At 45.5% G+C, this 24,297-nt stretch overlaps 1 protein-coding gene and 1 long non-coding RNA gene across 2 annotated transcripts; both read right to left on the bottom strand.

The window, feature by feature from the left end:
- Positions 1 to 2,228: 2,228 nt before the first annotated feature.
- Positions 2,229 to 2,885, bottom strand: LOC142917139 (uncharacterized). The gene is made up of 2 exons (XR_012936876.1): positions 2,816 to 2,885; positions 2,229 to 2,637 (listed from the first exon to the last, which is right to left on the bottom strand). It is a non-coding gene; the product is annotated as an uncharacterized LOC142917139 (long non-coding RNA).
- A 3,020-nt stretch (positions 2,886 to 5,905) lies between these two features.
- Positions 5,906 to 22,517, bottom strand: LOC142917152 (uncharacterized). The gene is made up of 12 exons (XM_076061860.1): positions 22,427 to 22,517; positions 19,621 to 19,734; positions 17,373 to 17,458; positions 13,798 to 13,962; positions 10,426 to 10,493; positions 9,124 to 9,197; positions 8,714 to 8,772; positions 8,512 to 8,581; positions 8,141 to 8,214; positions 7,375 to 7,483; positions 7,140 to 7,234; positions 5,906 to 6,231 (listed from the first exon to the last, which is right to left on the bottom strand). Exons 2-12 carry the CDS (start codon positions 19,679 to 19,681, stop codon positions 5,956 to 5,958), a joined length of 1,137 nt encoding a protein of 378 aa, XP_075917975.1. The 5' UTR covers positions 19,682 to 19,734; positions 22,427 to 22,517; the 3' UTR covers positions 5,906 to 5,955.
- Between the last annotated feature and the right edge of the window lie 1,780 nt (positions 22,518 to 24,297).

The following is a 24,297-nucleotide window of genomic DNA, read 5'->3' as shown; positions in this document are numbered from 1 at the left end:
GTAAGTGTCTGTATGTAAGCTTCTGTATGTAAGTGTCTGTAAGTAGTGTCTCTATGTAAGTTTCTGTATGTAAGTGTCTCAATGTAAGTGTCTGTATGTAAGTGTCTGTATGTCAGTGTCACAGTGTCTGTATGTAAGTGTCTGTATGTAAGTGTCTCAGTGTCTGTATGTAAGTGTCTGTATGTAAGCGTCTGTATGTGTCTATGTAAGTGTCTCAGTGTCTGTATTTAAGTGTCTGTATGTAAGTGTCTGTATGTAAGTGTCTCAGTGTCTGTATGTAAGTGTATGTAAGTTTCTGTATGTAAGTGTCTATGTAAGTGTTTCAGTGTCTGTATGTAAGTGTCTGTATGTAAGTGTCTGTATGTAACTGTCTGTATGTAAGTGTCTGTATATAAGTGTCTGTATGTAAGTGTCTGTATGTAAGTGTATGTAAGTTTCTGTATGTAAGTGTCTATGTAAGTGTCTCAGTGTCTGTATGTAAGTGTCTGTATGTAACTGTCTGAATGTAAGTGTCTGTATATAAGTGTCTGTATGTAAGTGTCTGTATGTAAGTGTATGTAAGTGTCTGTATGTAAGTGTCTGTATGTAAGTGTCTCAGTGTCTGTATGTAAGTGTATGTAAGTTTCTGTATGTAAGTGTCTATGTAAGTGTTTCAGTGTCTGTATGTAAGTGTCTGTATGTAAGTGTCTGTATGTAACTGTCTGTATGTAAGTGTCTGTATATAAGTGTCTGTATGTAAGTGTCTGTATGTAAGTGTATGTAAGTTTCTGTATGTAAGTGTCTATGTGTCTCAGTGTCTGTATGTAAGTGTCTGTATGTAAGCGTCTGTATGTGTGTAAGTGTCTCAGTGTCTGTATTTAAGTGTCTGTATGTAAGTGTCTGTAAGTTTATGTATGTGTCTATGTAAGTGTTTCAGTGTCTGTATGTAAGTGTCTGTATGTAAGTGTCTGTATGTAAGTGTCTGTATATAAGTGTCTGTATGTAAGTGTCTGTATGTAAGCTTCTGTATGTAAGTGTCTGTAAGTAGTGTCTCTATGTAAGTGTCTCAGTGTCTGTATGTGTCTGTATGTAAGTGTCTCAATGTAAGTGTCTGTATGTAAGTGTCTGTATGTACGTGTCTCAAGGTAAGTGTCTGTATGTAATTGTCTGTATGTAAGTGTCTTTATGTAAGAGTCTGTATGCAAGTGTCTGTATGTACGTGTCTAAGTGTCTGTATGTAAGTGTCTCTATGTAAGAGTCTGTATGTAAGTGTCAGTATGTAAGTGTCTAAGTGTCTGTATGTAAGGGTCTGTATGTAAGTGTCTATATGTAAGTGTCTGTATGTAAGTGTCTGTATGTAAGTGTCTGTATGTAAGTGTCTGTATGTACGTATCTGTATGTAAATGTCTGTGTGTAAGTGTCTGTATGTAAGTGTCTTAGTGTCTGTATGTAAGTGTCTGTATGTAAGTGTCTGTTTTTTTATGATAATATATATGTGGCATTGTCCTTGAAACTGATTGGTCCACACCTAGGGACGGCTTTCTTTTGAGCCTCGACCCAATTGGTGCTAGACCACATGACGCCAAAAGGCGTCACACAGCTCAAAGACAATGCACTATCCAGGTAATGAGGGCTCGGGGTGAGCATCTACATCATTGGACCTCCTTTGCCAGTGCCAAAATATAATAATAGAGGGGTTTTCCCCCTTTTTTTGGCAACAAAACTGAAACCTTTTTTTACGAGGAGTCACGTCGCTGCATTGACCACAATATACCTGCAGTCAAAATTCAAACAAAAAACCTACTATGATAATATATGTGGCATTGTCCTTGAAACTGATTGGTCCACGCCAAAAGGCGTCACACAGCTCAAAGACAATGTACGCCTTTTGGCGTCATCTTGTCGAGCACCAATTGGGTCGAGGCTCAAAAGAAAGCCGTCCCTTGGTGTGGACCAATCAGTTTCAAGGACAATGCCACATATATATTATCATAGTAGGTTTTTTGTTTGCATTTTGACTGCAGGTATTGTGGTTATTGCAGTGACGTGAATCCTCGTAAAAAGGTTTCAGTTTTATTGCCAGAAAAAAGGGGAAAAACCCTATTATTATAAATCGAAAAGCGATTGTGTTTTTTTTTGGGTAACAAAGTGCGAGCCCCAATACGGCAACGCTGCATAGCTTGCTCAAGCAGGTGACTTCGCTGGCGGAAAACAATCCCAACGCAATTGAACCATTTCAGAGAAGTGGGGCGGGTGGGAAGATAAATCGAAATCATTTAATGTAGCTGCTACAAAGCTTTGGAACCATCTAGCATCGTCTCTTAGCACCTTCACTCTGTCATCTCTGTCCTCACCTAAACCGACTGTTAAGATCACAAAAGTTTCAAATGTGAATGTAAATAGTACAATCTAATTGATTTATTTTAAAAATGTGAACCTGTGTAATTGTTCAAATAGAATGATTTGCTGAGCCACCATTGACAAAGAGCTTTTTTGGCTCATTGGGCTTTACTTGGCTAATGAACTTGTGAACTACAATCGCGACGTTGAACGTCGTCCGCTCTTCTGGCTGATATTGCGATAGACGACATTGAAATGTGCTCACCAGCGTTTCGCGATGTTTCATGTCGTTATTGTCGCTTGCAATCTTCAAATTACCTAAAAATATTAATCGAGTGATAATATTAATTAAGGATTACCAATAAACGTTGGACAACGATGAAAATATATTAAACAGACGTTAACAATGTACACTCCTGATAGAGGTCAAATGTCACACGTGCGATAAATAATTAACACTCGCAATGGTCACTGACACTCTCAAAACGTTGCCTACCTATTTCTGTATTTTTTTCACGAATATTTCTTTCAAACCTGCTACGAATCTCAGCTTCTTCGCTGCACCTGATAAAAAAAAAAACATAACAAGACATCTGCCTCATTTAATTGTTAAAAAAAATGTCATACGCAACGCAGCACACAATCAATGCAAGACGAAAATCGTCCCCGTGTAGCCTTAACAGACTGTTGGGTCAAGTGCTGCTCGCGAGCATCATTGTTAAGGCCGGCACGGTACACGAGGGGGTGGGTGGCCAGCACCACGCCCGGCCGCCTTTGTCTCCCCAGTGGCAATGTTCACACACCGCACCAGGGTACTCATTTGAGGCCGAGTTGAGTGGAGGCCCGGGACCGGTTCGGATAATCGTCACGCGGACGTTGTGTTCGTGATGTGCGGCAGAAGCCAGATTAAACGATGCAGAAAACTGCATCGGTAAACAAACTGTACTCTATTATTGGTTCTTTCGGTAAAGTCACCACGTAGAAGGGAAACAATAAAATAATAAAAATATAAAACGATAAAATTCTCACGTGTGAAAACCACATATCAAGAAAATTTTCTTGCAGTGGTTTTCACACCTGACGATGATTGCTTGCGTTGCAGTCGAAACGTCGTGAGAATTTAATTGTTTTATATTTTTATTATTTTAGTGTTTCCCTTCTACGTGGTGACTTTACCGAAAGAACCAAGAATATAAATCGCTGCAGTCACGAAAGCTTTAAATAAAAATTTAAACTGTACTGTATTTGTTTTGCTTTACAGATACAACAGTCAGAGATGTTCTACGCAATGCAGCGCCTTCTCCTTAGTAGCTCCCAACGTCTGAAATTCACAAACTTGAAAACTCGCTAATAACTTAATTGGGGGAAACACGAAGCAACTGTCGCCCCCTACTGCAAAATAATTGCAGACCCAGCGCATCGTGGCTGCTTCTCCCTCTCCCCCCTCCTCCGTTCCGAACAATGATGGACTCGTCCGTCTGAACAAAGCTCGTCGCTTTCCGTGGTGCTAACGTTGAAACAAGGAAAAAATAAACCGGCATGCTAATCCCTCACACTAACATTCTGCCTTTAACATCCTGCTAATCCAACACATTAACACAGCTATTTCAATGCTAAATTATTCTGTTGATATGTAAACTCGGACTTTAACACCCTGCTAATCCAACACATTAACACAGCTACTTCAATGCTAAATCCTTCTGTTGATATGTAAACTCTGACTTTAACATAGCTACTTCCGTGACCAGTCACATGCTGATCCCTCACACTAACATCATGCTAATCTCCCAGTTACATTCTAATTTGTTGACTTTAACATCCTGCTAATCCAACACATTAACACAGCTACATCAATGCTAAATCCTTATGTTGATATGTAAACTCGGACTTTAACATAGCTACTTCCGTGACCAGTCACATGCTGATCCCTCACGTTAACATTCTGCTAATCTCCCAGTTACATGCTAATTCCTCACATCAACATCATGCTAATCTCCCAGTTACATGCTAATTCCTCACATTAACATCCTGCTAATCTCCCAGTTACATGCTAATTCCTCACATCAACATCATGCTAATCCAACACATTAACTTAGCTACTTCAATGCTAAATCCTTCTGTTGATATGTAAACTCTGACTTTAACATAGCTACTTCCGTGACCAGTCACATGCTGATCCCTCACACTAACATCATGCTAATCTCCCAGTTACATGCTAATTTCTGACTTTAACATCCTGCTAATCCAACACATTAACACAGCTACATCAATGCTAAATCCTTATGTTGATATGTAAACTCGGACTTTAACATAGCTACTTCCGTGACCAGTCACATGCTGATCCCTCACGTTAACATTCTGCTAATCTCCCAGTTACATGCTAATTCCTCACATCAACATCATGCTAATCTCCCAGTTACATGCTAATTCCTCACATTAACATCCTGCTAATCTCCCAGTTACATGCTAATTCCTCACATCAACATCATGCTAATCTCCCAGTTACATGCTAATTCCTCACATTAACATCATGCTAATCCAACACATTAACTTAGCTACTTCAATGCTAAATCCTTCTGTTGATATGTAAACTCCTAAGTCAAGGGGCTCTGCTCCTCCCACCCAGCTTAAAAGACGCTGCCAAGCTTAGCAGTGTTCACTCGAGCGCCGTCTTCCCGACAGTTCTGTTTCTTCACCTGAGGAAGGCTACTTGTGTTGTGGCCGAAACGTCGTGAGAATTTTATTTTGTTTTATTTTTATTATTTTATTTCCATTCTACGTGGTGGTGACTTTACCGAAAGAACCAAGAATATGAATCCCTGCAGTCACGAAAGCTTTAAATGGAAATTTAAACTGTACTGTATTTGTTTTGCTTTACAGATACCACAACAGTCAGAGATGTTCTACGCAATGCAGCGCCTTCTCCTTAGTAGCTCCCAACGTCTGAAATTCACAAACTTGAAAACTCGCTAATAACTTAATTGGGGGAAACACGAAGCAATTGTCGCCCCCTACTGCAAAACAATTGCAGACCCCCTTCTAAACGTGAACACTGCGGGGCAGTGTCCTTCACTGCAAGGCCGGCGGGCCACGAGCGGCCCCTGGTGGCCTCTTGTGCGGCCCCTGACAATACCCAGATCTGAAATCACCTCCCCATCGTCGTCGTCGTCGTCGTCCTCGTGTGCTGCTGTCAAACCCAGCAGTGTTAAAACGTGTGGCGGCCCTCACGCTGTACCGTGTCTTATCGGCGGACGTGCCCCACCCCCCCCGACCCGCCCTCGCCCTCCGCCACCTCTGAAAATGAGTGAAGAACACCACCGTGGTGCTTTCCTGCGTCAACCAGCGTAGTACGTGACAATAGCGACGCAACGATAATTAACATCTTCTTTGGTTCTTTCGGTAAAGTCACCATCACGTAGATTGAGAATAAAATAATAAATTGATAAAATGACACGATAAAATTCTCACATTTCGGGCCACGACACAAGCGGCCTTCATCAGGTGAAGGGACGAGAATGTCTGGAGGACAGCGCTGGAGCGCTGAGGCAGTCTCGTCCCTTCACCTGATGAAGGCCGCTTGTGTTGTGGCCGAAACGTCGTGAGAATTTTATCGTGTTATTAAATTTTATTAATTTATTATTTAATACAATTAATCCTTGCAGTCACGAACGCTTTAAATCGATGATTAATGTCTCGGCACGCGCCACGTTCCGTGTTGTAAAAGTTCACCACTTGCCTCTGGCTGGCTGCTGCTGTCAACTCTTCGTTTGCCTTCTCCAGGTTTTGCACAATCACGTTCAGGTCCCGACGTTCGTGCTGCAGCTTGTCGCACGACAGCCGCTGCCCCGCGGTGCTTGCGGTGAACTCTCGCTCCTTCTCCGCAAAACTTCTCTCCGCGTTTTGCATCCCAGCCTGCATTCAGACCGTACGATGATGAAATCGATGAGGCGGGTGACCCGCTGCATTTGTTCAGATACAGTTAAAAAAGCTTGAGACTTTTCCAAAAAGGCTAAGAGAAAACCATTCCTTATTCTTGATTCTTTCGGTAAAGTCGCCACGTAGAAGGGAAACTATAAAATGATTAAAATATCAAACAATTAAATTCTCACGACGTTTCGACGGCAACACAAGCAATCATCATCAGGTGTGAAAACCACAGCAAGAACATTTGGAATAAGTGGCGGTGAAAAATGTTTCTTGCTGTGGTGTTCACACCTGATGATGATTGCTTGAGTTGCCGTCGAAACGTCGTGAGAATTTTATTGTTGTATATTTTTATTATTTTATTGTTTCCTTTCTACGTGGCGACTTTACCCGAAAGAACCAAGAATATGAATCCCTGCAGTGACAAAAGCTTTAAATCAAAAAGAAAACCATTCCGTTAAAAATATCCAGTTAAGGAATGCAGACAATATTAGCGATGTAATAAATATGAACGGATACATATTCTTAGCTCTTTCGGTAAAGTCACGTTGAAGGGAAACAATAAAAATAATAAAATATATATAAAACAATAAAAATTCTCACGACGTTTCGACCATAACACAAACGGTCATCATCAGGTGTGTCGGTTTGCATTAATGTATTTATTTTTAAAACACCGTTTAAACACCGTTTAAAAATAAATTAATTAATGCAAACCGACACACCTGATGACGACCGTTTGTGTTATGGTCGAAACGTCGTGAGAATTTTTATTGTTTTAAATATATTTTATTATTTTGTTTCCCTTCAACGTGGTGACTTTACCGAAAGAGCTAAGAATATGAATCGCTGCAGTCACGAAAGCTTTAAATAAAAAAAATGAACGGATAGGTCACCTGCAGCGTGCTTTCAATTTCCCGACGGCGATTTACTTCGAGTTTCAGGGTACCACTTTCTTTCTGCATTTGCTCAAGCCGTGCTTGAAAGTTGCCTGTTAATTCACGCAAAACAAATGAAATCGGGATCGACTTTCACGGTCGGGACGTGCAGACATTTGCCCACCGCGCACACGCACAAACACATCCGGGCTCGTTGGCAATAAAAAGCGGGCAACTTGAAGTGTGCTCTCACGCTCTGTTTCTTCGAGTCGAGCGCAGCTTTCAATGGAATCTTGCAGCTTTTGCGAGGCCATTTTGAGCTCTTCATTTTTTAACTCCAACAGCTCGGACATTTCTTTGGCCTAAGAGCGAAAAGACGGAACTCTCTGTTTGCTAACTACTGAACGACAAAGATAATAATACGACTTTACGCACGGATCTATGAAATGACCTACTGCTGGGCAAGGCGAGTTTTCTGGTTTGAAAGTCATCATTGAAGTCAGATAAGTTGTGTTTACCAGACTGAAATGAACTTGAGAAATCAAGACAAAGAGGTCGAAATGTGCAGATCCCATATATTTCGTTGAACAAATGCGTTTAGGGCACTGAATACGTTCTAAAGTGGAAATAATTCACATTTTAAGCATTATATTGTTATACAGACGTTTGTAAATTGTAAAAGCAATGTATGAACACTGTACACAATGGCAATAGTAGGCGTTAAAGGCAATAGTTTGGGATAGGAACATTAATATATCAGTTTTTATTTGAAGGTGATTTTGATCTTCAAAGGATATTTTATGATTGAGACAGGCATGCCTTTAGGAGCTGCATTTCTTACATTTGAAATCAACAAAAATTAATGAGCCTGAATTATAACAGACCCTTGGGGTTTGAGCTATATATATACACACTGGTTTGTAAAAGGTAATGCATGGTCATTTAATCCAATTTTTTTTTTATCCCAACGTGCATTTAAAATGTGAGCAAAAGCGATCAGCTCGTGGATTCGCCCGAACCTGGCTTTCTTTAATCGTCAACTTGTTTACAAAGTCCCACCGCGCTCTTTCCATTTCTTCCACAGCTGCTTCCACTGCGTACGACACACGCGTCATGCATTTAAAATGTGAGCAAAAGCGATGAGCTCATGAATTCGCGCGAACCTGGCTTTCTTTAATCGTCAACTTGTTTACAAAGTCCCACCGCGCTCTCCCCGTCGCTTCCACGGCTGCTTCCACTGCGTACGACACACGCGCGTCGCACGTTCGACAAAGTGGCTGAGCGCGTCAATATTCATCCAGTAAAAACCACAACGGTCATTGATCATCATCGACAGTGCTCTGCGTATCACTGAGCAGCCGTGCATTGCGTCACCCGGCACGAGACTCACCTTTGCACAACGCAATATTCTTGTCATTTTGAGACTTTAAATTCAATTCGCTGAAAGTCACCGCAAACGTCTTTAAGAGAGGATGACAGCGGGGATCCAGCATTAATGTTAAATGTGCACGTGCGTACGTTTATACCGTTACACGTTTCTCAAGAAATACAATTAAATGAAAACAAAATTTAAAAAGCATCACACATTTTACCTTCAGTTCTGCTTTCAGCGACGAATGAACAGCTTCCACTTCTTCTTGTTCTGTTTCAGCTGCCATTATCACCGTGCGGACGTGACCCACGTGAGTCAACGACAAGCAAGTTTAATCACTAAACGTGTTACACCGTCAACGTCCATTATCACCGTACGCACGTGACCCACGTGAGTCAACGACAATCAAGTTTAATCACTAAACGTGTTACACCGTCAATGTCATTATCACCGTACGCATGTGACCCACGTGAGTCAACGACAATCAAGTTTAATCACTAAACGTGTTACACCGTCAACGTCCATTATCACCGTACGCACGTGACCCACGTGAGTCAACGACAAGCAAGTTTAATCACTAAACGTGTAACACCGGCAACGTCCAATGGTCGGCGAATGTTGAGAATGTACCTCTGGTTAATGTTTGTTGCACTGAAGAGGACTGGCCCTTCAGATCGTCACACATCTGCCTGGTGGCACGGATCCTTACGGACACATTGCAAGGACGGCGGGTCAGAAAACCTTCGTAGGAACGTATCCGCCATTTTAAGGCAAAGCGCATTGCAGATGAAAATATTCTTGGTTCTTTCGGTGAAGTCACGTAGAAGGGAAACAACAAAATAAAAACTCACCGTGATTTTGTTGTTTTCTGTGACTTTACAGAAAGAACCAAAGAACGTGAATTCCTGCAGTCGCGAAAGTTTTTAAAATGAAAATGCAGAGAGGATGTTGGTGTCATCAACAAGTCGCTCGTTTGTTCTGCCGGCGTGACCTCTGACCTCCACCCAGTAGTCCACTCAGGGGCGGAGCAACAGGGGGGGATGGGGGGGGTCAGCCCCCCCCCCTGAAAATTTGGGGAAGTCGGCAATCGGGATAACCGGATATCCGGCTGCTGCAAAATGCCGCAGGCTGCCACCTTGTGATGCCACCTTGTGTGCTGCCCTGCAGGCTGTCACCTTGTGCTGCCCTGCAGGCTGCCACCTCGTGTGCTGCCCTGCAGGCTACCACCTTGTGTGCTGCCCTGCAGGCTACCACCCCGTGTGCTGCCCTGCAGGCTACCACCTTGTGATGTCACCTTGTGCTGCCCTGCAGACTGCCACCTTGTGCTGCTGCCCTGCCAGCTGCCACCTTGTGATGTCACCTTGTGTGCTGCCACCTCGTGCTGCCCTGTAGGCTGCCACCTTGTGCTGCCCTGCAGGCTGCCACCTTGTGTGCTGCCCTGCAGGCTGTCACCTTGTGCTGCCCTGCAGGCTACCACCTTGTGCTGCCACCTTGTGATGTCACCTTGTGATGTCACCTCGTGCTGCCCTGCAGGCTGCCACCTTGTGTGCTGCCCTGCAGGCTGCCACCTTGCGTGCTGCCCTGCAGGCTGCTTGAGCGGCAGCCTTGCGAACTTATCGAACTTACTGGCCACGTCGGCGGCTCCGACCTATTAATAAACTCCGCAGCTCAAATCCAATAATTAGTTTTATACATTTGTGGTGCCCATTGGAAAACACAAACACACTGAGATATCTCAGAATGTTGAAGTCAGCAACCCCCCCAAAGTCAAAATCCTGGCTCCTCGCCCCTGAGTCCACCGGACATCTCTGAAATCTACCGGACATTTGTTACAAAAAAAAGAGCTTCATTGCTCTTCGGGTTTCTCCAGTAAGTTTAGGAACCTAAACAGAGGACAAAGATGAAATTCGAGGGAAATGAATAACTTCTTACTTCTCCATTAAATATCCTTTGATGTCAATCACGTCTTGAAGTTGCGCGCTGAGGTGTACATTTTCAAGCTGAAAGGAAACACGACACACACACTTCGCTGAGGTGACGCATACCGCTTCAACACAGTTGTCTGATAATTGTTATCTGACACACAGCACTGATAATGACGTTCGGGTTTCATAAAGCATCGTCAATCATGCAGACAAAGCGATCGCTGAGGAACCACAGACACGAATCTTATTGCTGTCCAGTTGAAGCTACAAACAGATTAGAAGTACCTTTAAATTATTGTCTTGGCAAACCAAGTGTTTCTCTATTTTAGTTAACAATGACGAATGATGAGTGGACACAATTACCAATCATAATGATGACTATGGGGAATCCACAAAAACAACCTAATCGTGATTATAACCAGACGAAATTAATGAGTCTGAAACAATATGCAAATGTAGCAACGTTATTTGAGATGCCACTGCATCTCCCATTGAGCACGGTTGGCTACGTATGGTGTGAAAGAAGTTCAACATACACACACGTAGCACGGTTGGCTACGTACTGTGTGAAAGATGTTCAACATACACACACATAGCACGGTTGGCTACGTACGGTGTGAAAGAAGTTCAACAAACACACACAAAGCACGGTTGGCTACGTACGGTGTGAAAGATGTTCCACATACACACACGTAGCACGGTTGGCTACGTACGGTGTGAAAGATGTTCAACATACACACACACATAGCACGGTTGGCTACGTACGGTGTGAAAGAAGTTCAACATACACACACGTAGCACGGTTGGCTACGTACGGTGTGAAAGAAGTTCAACATACACACACATAGCACAGGTGGCTACGTACGGTGTGAAAGAAGTTCAACAAACACACACATAGCACGGTTGGCTACGTACGGTGTGAAAGAAGTTCAACATACACACACACGTAGCACGGTTGGCTACGTACGGTGTGAAAGAAGTTCAACATACACACACGTAGCACGGTTGGCTACGTACGGTGTGAAAGATGTTCAACATACACACACATAGCACGGTTGGCTACGTACGGTGTGAAAGAAGTTCAACATACACACACACACATAGCACGGTTGGCTACGTACGGTGTGAAAGAAGTTCAACATACACACACATAGCACGGTTGGCTACGTACGGTGTGAAAGATGTTCAACATACACACACGTAGCACGGTTGGCTACGTACGGTGTGAAAGAAGTTCAACATACACACACACATAGCACGGTTGGCTACGCACGGTGTGAAAGATGTTCAACATACACACACGTAGCACGGTTGGCTACGTACGGTGTGAAAGATGTTCAATATACACACACAGCACGGTTGGCTACGTACGGTGTGAAAGAAGTTCAACATACACACACACGTAGCATGGTTGGCTACGCACGGTGTGAAAGATGTTCAACATACACACACGTAGCACGGTTGGCTACGTACGGTGTGAAAGATGTTCAATATACACACACAGCACGGTTGGCTACGTACGGTGTGAAAGAAGTTCAACATACACACAGTGCACTGAGGAAAACCAAACCTGATCATTGGCTACGTGTCTACGTCAAAAGATTGATGAAGTTTACCGATTAGCTGACAATAAATGTTTGGGTTTGGAGAAATGAGGAGCCACTCACACCAACATTGAATGAAAGCGTTTCACTGCTTTAGTCGACAAGACTAAGAGATTTATTTTTGGTTCTTTCGGTAAAGTCACCACGTAGAAGGGAAACAATAAAGTAATAAAAATATAAACAATAAAATTATCACGACGTTTCGACGGCAACACAAGCAATCATCGTCAGGTGTGAAAACCACAGCAAGAAAATTTTTAAAAAGTGGCGGTGACATTTTTTTCTTGCGGTGGTTTTCACACCTGATGATGATCGCTTGCGTTGCAGTCGAAACGTCGTGAGAATTTTATTGTTTTAAATTTTTATTATTTTATTTTTTCCCTTCTACGTGGCGACTTTACCGAAAGAATCAAGAAGAAGACGAAGAAGAGATTTGAAGTTTACGTCACTGCAGGAATCCATAATCGTTGGTTCATTCGGTAAAGTCACCACCACGTAGAAGGGAAACAATAAAATAATAAAAAATATAAAACAATAAAAGTCTCACGACGTTTCGACTGCAACACAAGCAATCATCATCAGGTGTGAAAACCACAGCAAGAATTTTTTTTAAAGAGCGGCGGTGAAAATTGTTTTCTTGCTGTGGTTTTCACACCTGACGATGATCGCTTGCGTTGCAGTCGAAACGTCGTGATAATTTGATCGTTTTACATTTTTATTATTTTATTGTTTCCCTTCTACGTGGCGGTGACTTTACCGAAAGAACCAAGAATATGAATCCCTGCAGTCACGAAATATTTAAATAAAAATTTAATAAGACTAAGAGATTTGAAGTTTTTCGTCACCGCAGGAATCCACAGTCTTTGCTTTCATTCAAGTAAAGTCGCGTAGCGCGTATAAAAATACAACACAAAATAATGAATCAAATCACGACGTTTCCATCGCGACACCACAGGCGGCGGTCGTCCTCAGGCGAAAATAAAAAATAAAAATTAAACCTCTTGCTGCTGCTGCTGCTGCTGTTGTTGTTGTTGTGACAGGACTCTCTCGCTGGTTCAGCAGTTCCACTGCAGGGATTACTTTTTTTACCGCCCGAGGACAAAGCGCTTGAGGTGTTGCGATCGAAACGTCGTGGACATTTTATCATCTTTATACCTACCACGTGACTTTACCGAAGTAACCAAAGATTAAAGGCCAAGAGAATGACCGCGCGCAATGCACAAATACTCCGCGGAAACTCGACAAGTCGTCGGCCCGCAAACCAACTCAGCCACCCCTAGCGACAAAATGCATTTGCTTGTTTCTCTAAATAGCAGTAACACTAAATCACTCATATTACGGGAATACAAACGCTTTATTTTTTTAAACGCAGCTACGAGGTTTTTTTTTAGGGGGGGCGCATTTAGACCCGAGGGTTAAGGTCGTTTTTCCTCACCTAATTTTTGAATATCACGAGTTTAATTTAATAATTATAATGACGTACATTGTAATTACTCTCCGGATCAGCCTGCATCACAACCCCGCGAACCACCCGGAGGAGCGTGGAGGACCACCGGTGGTACGGGGGAGGGAGGGAAGGTGACCACACTGTGAGAAGCACTGCTTTAGAGAAATGAGACCACTTACTGCTGCTGCTGTTGCCCACCTGTGTTACTCACAGCCCTGAGGACCACCCGGAGGAGCGTGGTGGACCACCGGCGATACCGGGGGTGAGTGACCACACTGAGAAGCACTGCTTTAGAGAAATGAGACCACTTACTGCTGCTGCTACCCACCTGTGTTTGTCGAGTTGATTTCTGCAGAGCGTCGGCCGTCTCCTGGGCCATTCTGACAGCTTCCTCCTTTTTGCTGAGCTCAGAGTGAACTCTGACCTTCCACATGTTCAACTTGTTCATTTCACAGCGCAAATAATTGTACGTCCTTGACACGTGATCTTTATTCTGCGAAGAAAAAAAACCAACCAAACACAACACACGGCATGAGGAGCGTGTGTCAGCAGCTTCCCAAGCCGTAGTGTCGTGAACACATCAAGATTTTCCGCTGCCCGATGACCGATTATTCGCGATAAACGTTCTTGGGTTGGCTCGCGTAAGTGTGTGTCGTTACCCTCCACCACCCGACCCAGCCAGTGAGGTTTGTCACGTAAACAAAACGCGCCAGTGAATTACTACTCCGGCCCACCGGTGTGTCGGAGAGTAAATCCACAACATTTACACATTCATACTTTACGCGATATAACCAAAAAAACATTTATTATACGAATATAATTGGTCGCGAAAGCCTACGTGTTGAACTGATTATTATTACTCCATTTCAACCGAAAACTCGATCAAGTCATGTACAAGCACAAATACACGGTTTTTTTATTTTTTAAATATACTTTCCCTCAAAACGTCTTTGCCAAGTGCTGTGAACGTAAAAAGGTTTAAGGCACAGATCTGAAATTGTTTGATCGTAATCACTGCTGGCAAAAGGGCCTCCACTAGAGGGCGCTCAGTAGAGGCTGAACTCTTCCACGCTGTTCAAGACGTCTTGGAAGAGAAACCCTCACTAGGGGCTGAACTCTTCCACGCTGGGGAGACGTCTTGGTAGAGAAACCATCACTAGGGGCTGAACTCTTCCACGCTGTTCAAGACGTTTTGGAAGTGAAACCCTCACTAGGGGCTGAACTCTTCCACGCTGGGGAGACGTCTTGGTAGAGAAACCCTCACTAGGGGCTGAACTCTTCCACGCTGTTCAAGACGTCTTGGTAGAGGAACCCTCACTAGGGGCTGAACTCTTCCACGCTGTTCAAGACGTCTTGGTAGAGGAACCCTCACTAGGGGCTGAACTCTTCCACGCTGTTCAAGACGTCTTGGAAGTGAAACCCTCACTAGGGGCTGAACTCTTCCACGCTGTTCAAGACGTCTTGGAAGTGAAACCCTTACTAGGAGCTGAACTCTTCCACGCTGTTCAAGACGTCTTGGTAGAGAAACCCTCACTAGGGGCTGAACTCTTCCACGCTGTTCAAGACGTCTTGGAAGAGAAACCCTCACTAGGGGCTGAACTCTTCCACGCTGTTCAAGGCGCCTTGGTAGAGAAACCCTCACTAGGGGCTGAACTCTTCCACGCTGTTCAAGACGTCTTGGTAGAGGAACCCTCACTAGGGGCTGAACTCTTCCACGCTGTTCAAGACGTCTTGGTAGAGAAACCCTCACTAGGGGCTGAACTCTTCCACGCTGTTCAAGACGTCTTGGTAGAGAAACCCTCACTAGGGGTTGAACTCTTCCACGCTGGGGAGACGTCTTGGAAGAGAAACCCTCACTAGGGGCTGAACTCTTCCACGCTGTTCAAGACGTCTTGGAAGAGAAACCCTCACTAGGGGCTGAACTCTTCAACGCTGTTCAAGACGTTTTGGTAGAGAAACCCTCACTAGGGGCTGAACTCTTCCACGCTGTTCAAGACGTCTTGGAAGTGAAACCCTCACTAGGGGCTGAACTCTTCCACGCTGTTCAAGACGTTTTGGTAGAGAAACCCTCACTATGGGCTGAACTCTTCCACGCTGGGGAGACGTCTTGGTAGAGAAACCCTCACTAGGGGCTGAACTCTTCCACGCTGTTCAAGACGTCTTGGTAGAGAAACCCTCACTAGGGGCTGAACTCTTCCACGCTGTTCAAGACGTCTTGGTAGAGGAACCCTCACTAGGGGCTGAACTCTTCCACGCTGTTCAAGACGTCTTGGTAGAGAAACCCTCACTAGGGGCTGAACTCTTCCACGCTGTTCAAGACGTCTTGGAAGAGAAACCCTCCCTAGGGGCTGAACTCTTCCACGCTGGGGAGAAGTCTTGGTAGAGAAACCCTCACTAGGGGCTGAACTCTTCCACGCTGTTCAAGACGTCTTGGAAGTGAAACCCTCACTAGGGGCTGAACTCTTCCACGCTGGGGATACGTTTTGGTAGAGAAACCCTCACTAGGGGCTGAACTCTTCCACGCTGTTCAAGACGTCTTGGAAGAGAAACCCTCACTAGGGGCTGAACTCTTCCACGCTGTTCAAGACGTCTTGGAAGTGAAACCCTCACTAGGGGCTGAACTCTTCCACGCTGTTCAAGACGTCTTGGAAGTGAAACCCTCACTAGGGGCTGAACTCTTCCACGCTGTTCAAGACGTCTTGGAAGAGAAACCCTCACTAGGGGCTGAACTCTTCCACGCTGTTCAAGACGTCTTGGTAGAGAAACCCTCACTAGGGGCTGAACTCTTCCACGCTGTTCAAGACGTCTTGGTAGAGAAACCCTCACTAGGGGCTGAACTGTTCCACGCTGTTCAAGACGTCTTGGAAGTGAAACCCTCACTAGGGGCTGAACTCTTCCACGCTGTTCAAGACGTCTTGGTAGAGGAACCCTCACTAGGGGCTGAACTCTTCCACGCTGTTCAAGACGTCTTGGAAGAGAAACCCTCACTAGGGGCTGAACTCTTCCACGCTGTTCAAGACGTCTTGGTAGAGAAACCCTCACTAGAGACTGAACTCTTTCACGCTGTTCAAGATGTCTTGGTAGAGAAGCCCTCACTAGGGGCTGAACTCTTCCACGCTGTTCAAGACGTCTTGGTAAAGACACCCTCACTAGGGGCTGAACTCTTCCACGCTGTTCAAGACGTCTTGGTAGAGAAACCATCACTAGGGGCTGAACTCCTCCATGCTGGGGAGACGTCTTGGAAGTGATGGTAGTACCCACACTTTACCCCACCACATGCGGCCTGCCATTCAACTGCGGTGTACCAATATATACTGCAGAGTGGACAGAGGTGGGACATTGTAGACACGTGCCTATTAAACCTGGCACGCCTGGACATCACGACCTTGTGGACCGCAAGTCCAACGTGCTGAACCATTGCGCACCGTGGCAGCAGCCCCAAGCTTCGTGAAACTAAATAAATTTTCACTTGAAGCTTTCGTGACTGCAGTGATTCACATTCTCGGTTCTTTCGGTAAAGTCACCGCCACGTAGAAAGGGAAACAATAAAATAATAAAAATATAAAACAATTGAATTATCACGACGTTTCGACTGCAACACAAGCAGCGATCATCGTCAGGTGTGAAAACCACAGCAAGAAAATTTGAAAAAAGTTTTTTTTAAACGTCAGTACCACGGAGAGCGATTTGGCAGCTTGTTCAGATGTCTGAAACGTCGCGAGAATTTTATTGTTTTATATTTTTATTATTGTATTGTTTCCCTTCTACGTGGTGACTTTACCGAAAGAACCGAGAATATGAAACTAGATGAATCGGTATTTTCTTAGAATGACCGTATTATTAATGTGAAATAACGATGCACATCTGTGGGCACGTTTCAATGTGATCAGCGAGTCATCTTGCCTCTTGCCAATCAAGCGGCACCGGCGGCAGCGGCGGCGGCGGCGTGCTCTGCCGAGGTTGATGCTGCTCAGTGATGTTTGCTTGAGCTGCGAACAAAAATTGCGCACAATTAAGTTAAAGTACATCCTAGATTTAAAGTTTTCGTGACTGCTAGGATCCATACTCTTTGGTTCTATTGGGTTTATTTTCACCTACGTGACTTTACCCAATAGAACCAAAGAGTATTAAAGTACATCGTTCATAATAGCACCGCACGAGATGTACATTGGTACACGTTGACACACGTATCGCTTTTTAGAACTTTCCAACTGAGGTTTAGTGCTCAGCTCAGTCGGGGTGTCTGTCGGCAATGAGAGGTTATGATGAGCATCATAAATATGAATAAATCTTCAGTAAAATTGCGTTCTGATATAAAGTGCTTGCCCTGTAGAAAAATCGGCGAACTGACCAAAAGTTTTTTTCCAATGTATATCAGCCGTTTTTTTCCAAAAAAACTTTGGAGACAAAAGCCAGCGTTAAAGGAACCCATCAACTAAACGAAACTAAACTTGTTATTTTACCACGTAAGAGCCCGCTCGGATACGTAGCTCTTGTTCAGAAGCGACCTGGCCACAGTTGATAAGCTCAACAAAGTGGTTCCTCACCACGTGTCAATGTATATCAGCCGCATTACTCTTAAACGTCACGTTTTTCTAAATGCGCGGGGAAACAATGCAGGGCATGGAGCAACATCAACACCGCCGTGGGGAGAACGCGCAAACTTTCAAACGCACGGGCGTCAGGGGTCGGGATCGAACCCACGACCCTCCTGCGTACCAGGCGAGGTAGTTAACATCTCCTAGCCACCGTGATGATGATGATGATGAGAGAGAGACACGCAAACTCCAAATACACAGCAACAGGCGTCAGGGGTCGGGATCGAACCCACGACCCTCCTGCGTACCGGGCGAGGTAGTTAACATCTCCTAGCCACCGTGATGATGATGATGATGAGAGAGAGACACGCAAACTCCAAATACACAGCAACAGGCGTCAGGGTTGGGATCGAACCCACGACCTCCTGCGTACCGGGCGAGGTAGCTAACGTCTCCTAGCCACCGTGATGATGATGAGAGAGAGACACACAAACTCCAAATACACAGCAACAGGCGTCAGGGGTCGGGATCGAACCCCCGACCCTCCTGTGTACCAGGCGAGGTAGTTAACGTCTCCTAGCCAACGCGGTCCACCTGCCCTAGGCACGCACACCTAGGACGAGCCGCTTTTCATCGCGACGTGACGGACGTACCGCCTCTTGCGTTCCTGGGGCAAGCGCTGCCTAACCATCGTTATCGTCAATGACTAAGCAGAGCGCCGCACCGTACTTCTGACGTCAAACGCCGGTTGAAAAGCGCAAGCGGAATTCGTGCTCGGCGATCAATGTGGACATCGGAGGATTGAGATCGTTTTAAGTAAAATAAGCGGCGCGATTGGTTTACAGATCGGAGCCAGGCGATACACGGGGCCATGATCCACAGCTGAAACGAATACCTTGACCTTGGCGGTGTCACTTGACCATGACCAAGTTGACTGACCTTGCAATAGCATCCTCTATGCTTGACCTTGTTGAACCTGTCCAGTTTCACCACGACCCACTTGACCTTGTCCAAGTTGACCCCAAGCGTGACCCAATGGCTCCTGGACTTGGCCCAGTGGACAGAGAGATTGCCTTGGCTGACTCAGGCCCTGATTAGGTTGACCTCGGCCTTGCCCCAGCAGACCATGGGCGTGCCCTGACAGTCCCTGGCCCTGCTCGGGTTGATGCTGACCCTGTTTTGGCTGAGTCTGACCTCGGCCCAATTGGGGTTTTTTTTTCCCGTCGTGATATTGGCTCTGCCCTGGCTGATTGTGGCCTTGAATTGCCACTCCGTCACCTTCCCCCGGCTGACCCTGCCCTTTATTACCCCAACCTTGAGTCGATGGCCCCTGCCCTGGCTGATTGTGGCCTTGAATTGCCACTCCGTCGCCTTCCCCCGGCTGACCCTGCCCTTTATTACCCCAACCTTGAACCGATGGCCCCTGGATTTGCCCCCTAGATTGACCTTCACCTTGTCCCATCTGACACCACCCGTGACCCAACATCACCTGGAATGGCCCCGTTTGACCGCGACCTTGCCCTGGCTGACTCTGGCCACGGCTCGATGGCTCCCGGACCTGCCTAGATTGACGGTGACCTCGTTCATTCTCTGAAACACTGCCCAAGATGCACCGTATTTTGAAGTCGGGGAGCGTGGAAAAACTGCTGCCCAAATTTCGGCCGAAGGTTTCATTGTCGTTCCCCTCCATGTTGTATTCTTTGCACACTCCTCAGATAGCCGTCTTCCTGCATGACGCACAGACACCGTGTACGTGCACGCAAGAAAAAAAACAAATGTGGAATTTATTAAGACAGCACCACTGCTGCAGAGCAATCCAGATGGCACCAGCGAGATCTCTCGGCAAAGCAACTTACAAGTTTAAATGGGAATCATTTTTTTTTTAATTGCCACCGCCCGTCTGTTTACGCTGTAGCGTTAATGGAGGTGGGGGCAAACAGCGTTGTTGCTGCAATTTTTACATTTTTTAAAAATACGAATGCAACAAGTTTCCCAATACGTCAATCGGTAATTGTATTTTCATGGTGTTACTGTATTGATTTTGTGCTTTGCTGCACTGACAATGAGAATCTAGATTCATTTGTCGATTTAAAGCTTTCGTGACTGCAAGGATTCATCTTCTTTGGTTCTTTCGGTAAAGTCACCATCACGTAGAATGAGAAAATAATAAATTGATCAAATAAAATAACACAATAAAATTCTCACGACGTTTCGGCCACAACACAAGTGGCCTTCATCAGGTGAAGGGACGAGACTGTCTGGAGGACAGCGCTGCAGCGAGCGCTGTCCCTTCACCTGATGAAGGCCACTTGTGTTGTGGCCGAAACGTCGTGAGAATTTTATCGTGTTATTTTATTTTATTAATTTATTATTTTATTCTCATTCTACGTGGTGGTGACTTTACCGAAAGAACCAAAGAAGATGAATCTAGCTTAACATCAAAGTTCTTCAACTGGAGTTCCCTCAACGTAAGGCCTACCCCGTGCTCCTGATCATTGTGACCACACAATGCTATAATTAGCTGACACGTGCCTATTGATCCAAGAGCCACATCGAGTGAAACATTTTTTTCTTAAGTGTCCTGCATTTAGTTTTTATTTTATTTTAAGATGTAATAACAGTTGTGCTTATTATTGTTATCATACACGTGTGGGAGGAAATCGCAGCACCGGGAGAAAACTCCACGTGGCGTGCGAGGGGGAAACACTCAATCCCCCCCCAAAGAGATGGAAAGTGATGGCGATTTGAATACTTGCTGCCACTGCCTTCACCTGGCGTGCCCAGGGTATGGCCATCCCCTCGACGCCCACGGGAATAGAATTTCACAACATGTTGACATGTTTACACCAAACAATAACACAAAGATCCCACACCGTGTAGCCTGTAACAGGCTGTAGGGGCAAGTGCTGTTAGCGAGCAGCAGCTATGAAGGCTACCGGCACTGTGGCACACGAGGGGGGTGGGTGGCCAGCACCACGCCCGGCCGCCTTTGTCTCCCCAGTGCTAGCGATGTTTTACTACTACACACCGCTACACCAGCTACTCATTTGAGGCTGAGTCGACCTAGGGGAGTCCCAGAACCGGTTTAGATAATCGTCGCCGGCGGTGTTGGAAGGCCCGAAGTGAATCACTCAACAACAACAACACGGTGTGGTGATTAGACCACTAAGCTAGACACATTGTCAAGGCCCCAAGGGAATCACTCAACAACAACAACAAGGTGTGGTGATTAGACCACTAAGCTAGACGCATTGTCAAGGCCCCAAGTGAATCACTCAACAACAAGGTGTGGTGATTAGACCACTAAGCTAGACACATTGTCAAGGCCCCAAGTGAATCACTCAACAACAACAACACAGTGTGGTGATTAGACCACTAAGTTAGACACATTGTCAAGGCCCCAAGTGAATCACTCAACAACAACACGGAGTGGTGATTAGACCACTAAGCTAGACACATTGTCAAGGCCCCAAGTGAATCACTCAACAACAACAACACAGTGTGGTGATTAGACCACTAAGCTAGACACATTGTCAAGGCCCCAAGTGAATCACTCAACAACACGGAGTGGTGATTAGACCACTAAGCTAGACACATTGTCAAGGCCCCAAGTGAATCACTCAACAACACGGTGTGGTGATTAGACCACTAAGCTAGACACATTGTCAAGGCCCCAAGTGAATCACTCAACAACAACAACACCACGGTGTGGTGATTAGACCACTAAGCTAGACACATTGTCAAGGCCCCAAGTGAATCACTCAACAATCTCTCTCTGTAATGATGATGATGATGATCGTGAACAATGTCTCTCTGTAATGATGATGATCGTGAACAATGTCTCTCTGTAATGATGATGATGATCGTGAACAATCTCTCTCTGTAATGATGATGATCGTGAACAATGTCTCTCTGTAATGATGATGATCGTGAACAATCTCTCTCTGTAATGATGATGATCGTGAACAATGTCTCTCTGTAATGATGATCGTGAACAATCTCTCTCTCTGTAATAATGATGATCGTGAACAATCTCTCTCTGTAATGATGATGATCGTGAACAATCTCTCTCTGTAATGATGATGATCGTGAACAATGTCTCTCTGTAATGATGATGATCGTGAACAATCTCTCTCTGTAATGATGATGATCGTGAACAATGTATCTCTGTAATGATGATGATCGTGAACAATCTCTCTCTGTAATGATGATCGTGAACAATCTCTCTCTGTAATGATGATGATCGTGAACAATCTCTCTCTGTAATGATGATGATCGTAAACAATCTCTCTCTCTAATGATGATGATCGTGAACAATCTCTCTCTGTAATGATGATCGTGAACAATCTCTCTCTCTGTAATGATGATGATGATCGTGACGTCTGGCACAGATGATGATAGAGTTAGGCCCAAATCAACCTTCGGCGATGCTTTGATCCGCCGGCGATTGTAAGCGCAGGAGTCGCCTCGATTGTTGCGGCCTGTACGCCTTGCGGTATACTTCGTACAACTACAGACTCCTAAAGCAACTTAACGAGACGTGAAAGTTAAAACTTTTAAAAATAAAACCAAGCCGCGCTGCGTGAGTAGAATAGTGACGCTCGCGCGCCAAGAATCGACTCTTTAAATCGAGAGCAAAGGAATCGAAGGTTGTAGATTCCTTTAGAATCGGCCTATTCCCGTTTAATCGATGCCACAGACGCTCACTGGATATCGATTCTCGCCGGTCGTGCACCGTGCGATAAAGGTCCGTTACCCGAAACGTCGCCTATTAAATATTATTCCCCCCCTTTTTAAAGCCGGAGTTAACGACGACTGACGCCGTTGAGTTCGGGTTTGGCTAATTGTTTTGTGTGCCCGTTGCCCCACTGCCAAACGCAGCGCCACCAAATCACGTGGTTAAGTAATCGATTTCAAATCGATAATCGCAAATCGAAACGACGATTTTCCAGCAGCGGCTTGGGGGCCATCGACTGAGGCGAACGTCACCGGTGGCGTTCACGTTCTGTGTGTGTGTCTGTGTGTATGTATGTGTGTGTATGTGTGTATGTATGTGTGTGTCTGTGTGTGTGTCTGTGTGTATGTATGTGTCTGTGTGTGTGTGTCTGTGTGTGTGTGTCTGTGTGTATGTGTGTGTCTGTGTGCGGTAGTGTAGCGGTTAGCGCGCTGCGCTATGAACCTGGCGACCCGGGTTCGATTCCCGCTCACGGCCAACACCAGTGACGATTATCTGAACCGGTCCCGGGCCTCCCCTAGGTCGACTCAGCCTCAAATGAGTACCTGGTGCGGTGTGTAAACATCGCGACTGGGGAGACAAAGGCGGTCGGGCGTGGTGCTGGCCACCCACCCCCTCGTGTACCGTTCCGGCCTTCATAGGTGCTCGCTAACAGCACTTGCCCCTACAGTCTGTTGAGGCTATACGGGGGATCTTTGTCTTTGTTTGTGTGTCTGTGTGTGTGTGTCTGTGTGTGTGTGTCTGTGTGTATGTCTGTGTGTATGTATGTGTGTGTGTCTGTGTGTGTCTGTGTGTGTGTATGTGTGTCTGTATGTGTGTATGTGTGTCTGTATGTGTGTCTGTGTGTGTGTATGTGTGTGTCTGTGTGTGTGTGTCTGTGTGTGTGTGTATGTCTGTGTGTGTGTGTGGTTAGTGCGCTGCTCTACCAACATAACGACCCGAGTTTGATTCCCGCTCACAGCCAACACCCAGTGACGATTATTTGAACCGGTTCTGGGCCTCCCCTAGGTCGACTCAGCCTCAAGAGAGTACCCGGTGTGATGTGCAAACATCATTACTGGGGAGACAAAGGCGGTCGGGCGCGGTGCTGGCCACCCACCCCCTCGTGTACCGTTCCGGCCTTCATAGGTGGTGCTGCTACTTGCTAACAGCACTTGCCCCAACAGTCTGTTAAGGCTACACGGGGGACCTTTGTCTTTGTATTACCACCCGGAAGTCACGGAGCTTTTGAGGCTCCGAGCCACGTGGGGATCCACAACAGCGTCAGGTGGTGCCACTCACAGGTGAGACTCGGGGATATGTGATTTCTAATCGATAGCCATCCGTCGGTTAACCCATCGCAACTGCTGAGTCTGTCACGCGACTTCCTCCTTCCAGCGAGCCTTTGACGCTTCACGTGGCCTCAAAGTGTACACAGTGTGTACGTATACACAATAATGTCCACGTTGTTGTTGCTGAGTTCACGCACTCAAGGGAGGGGGGAATGGAAAATGAATCTAAATCAACTTAAACTCCATCCCCATGACCTCATCGGCATGAAGTGCCAGCGGGAGGT

The sequence above is a fragment of the Petromyzon marinus genome, unplaced genomic scaffold (genome assembly GCF_048934315.1).
Source record: "Petromyzon marinus isolate PM22_M1 ecotype Great Lakes invasive population unplaced genomic scaffold, UKy_Petmar_22M1.pri1.0 PM_G_Scaffold_43, whole genome shotgun sequence".
In the NCBI taxonomy this organism is placed as follows: Eukaryota; Metazoa; Chordata; class Hyperoartia; order Petromyzontiformes; family Petromyzontidae; genus Petromyzon; species Petromyzon marinus.
The sequence above is the reverse complement of the archived record's forward strand: the minus strand, read 5'-3'. Positions and strand labels throughout refer to the sequence as shown.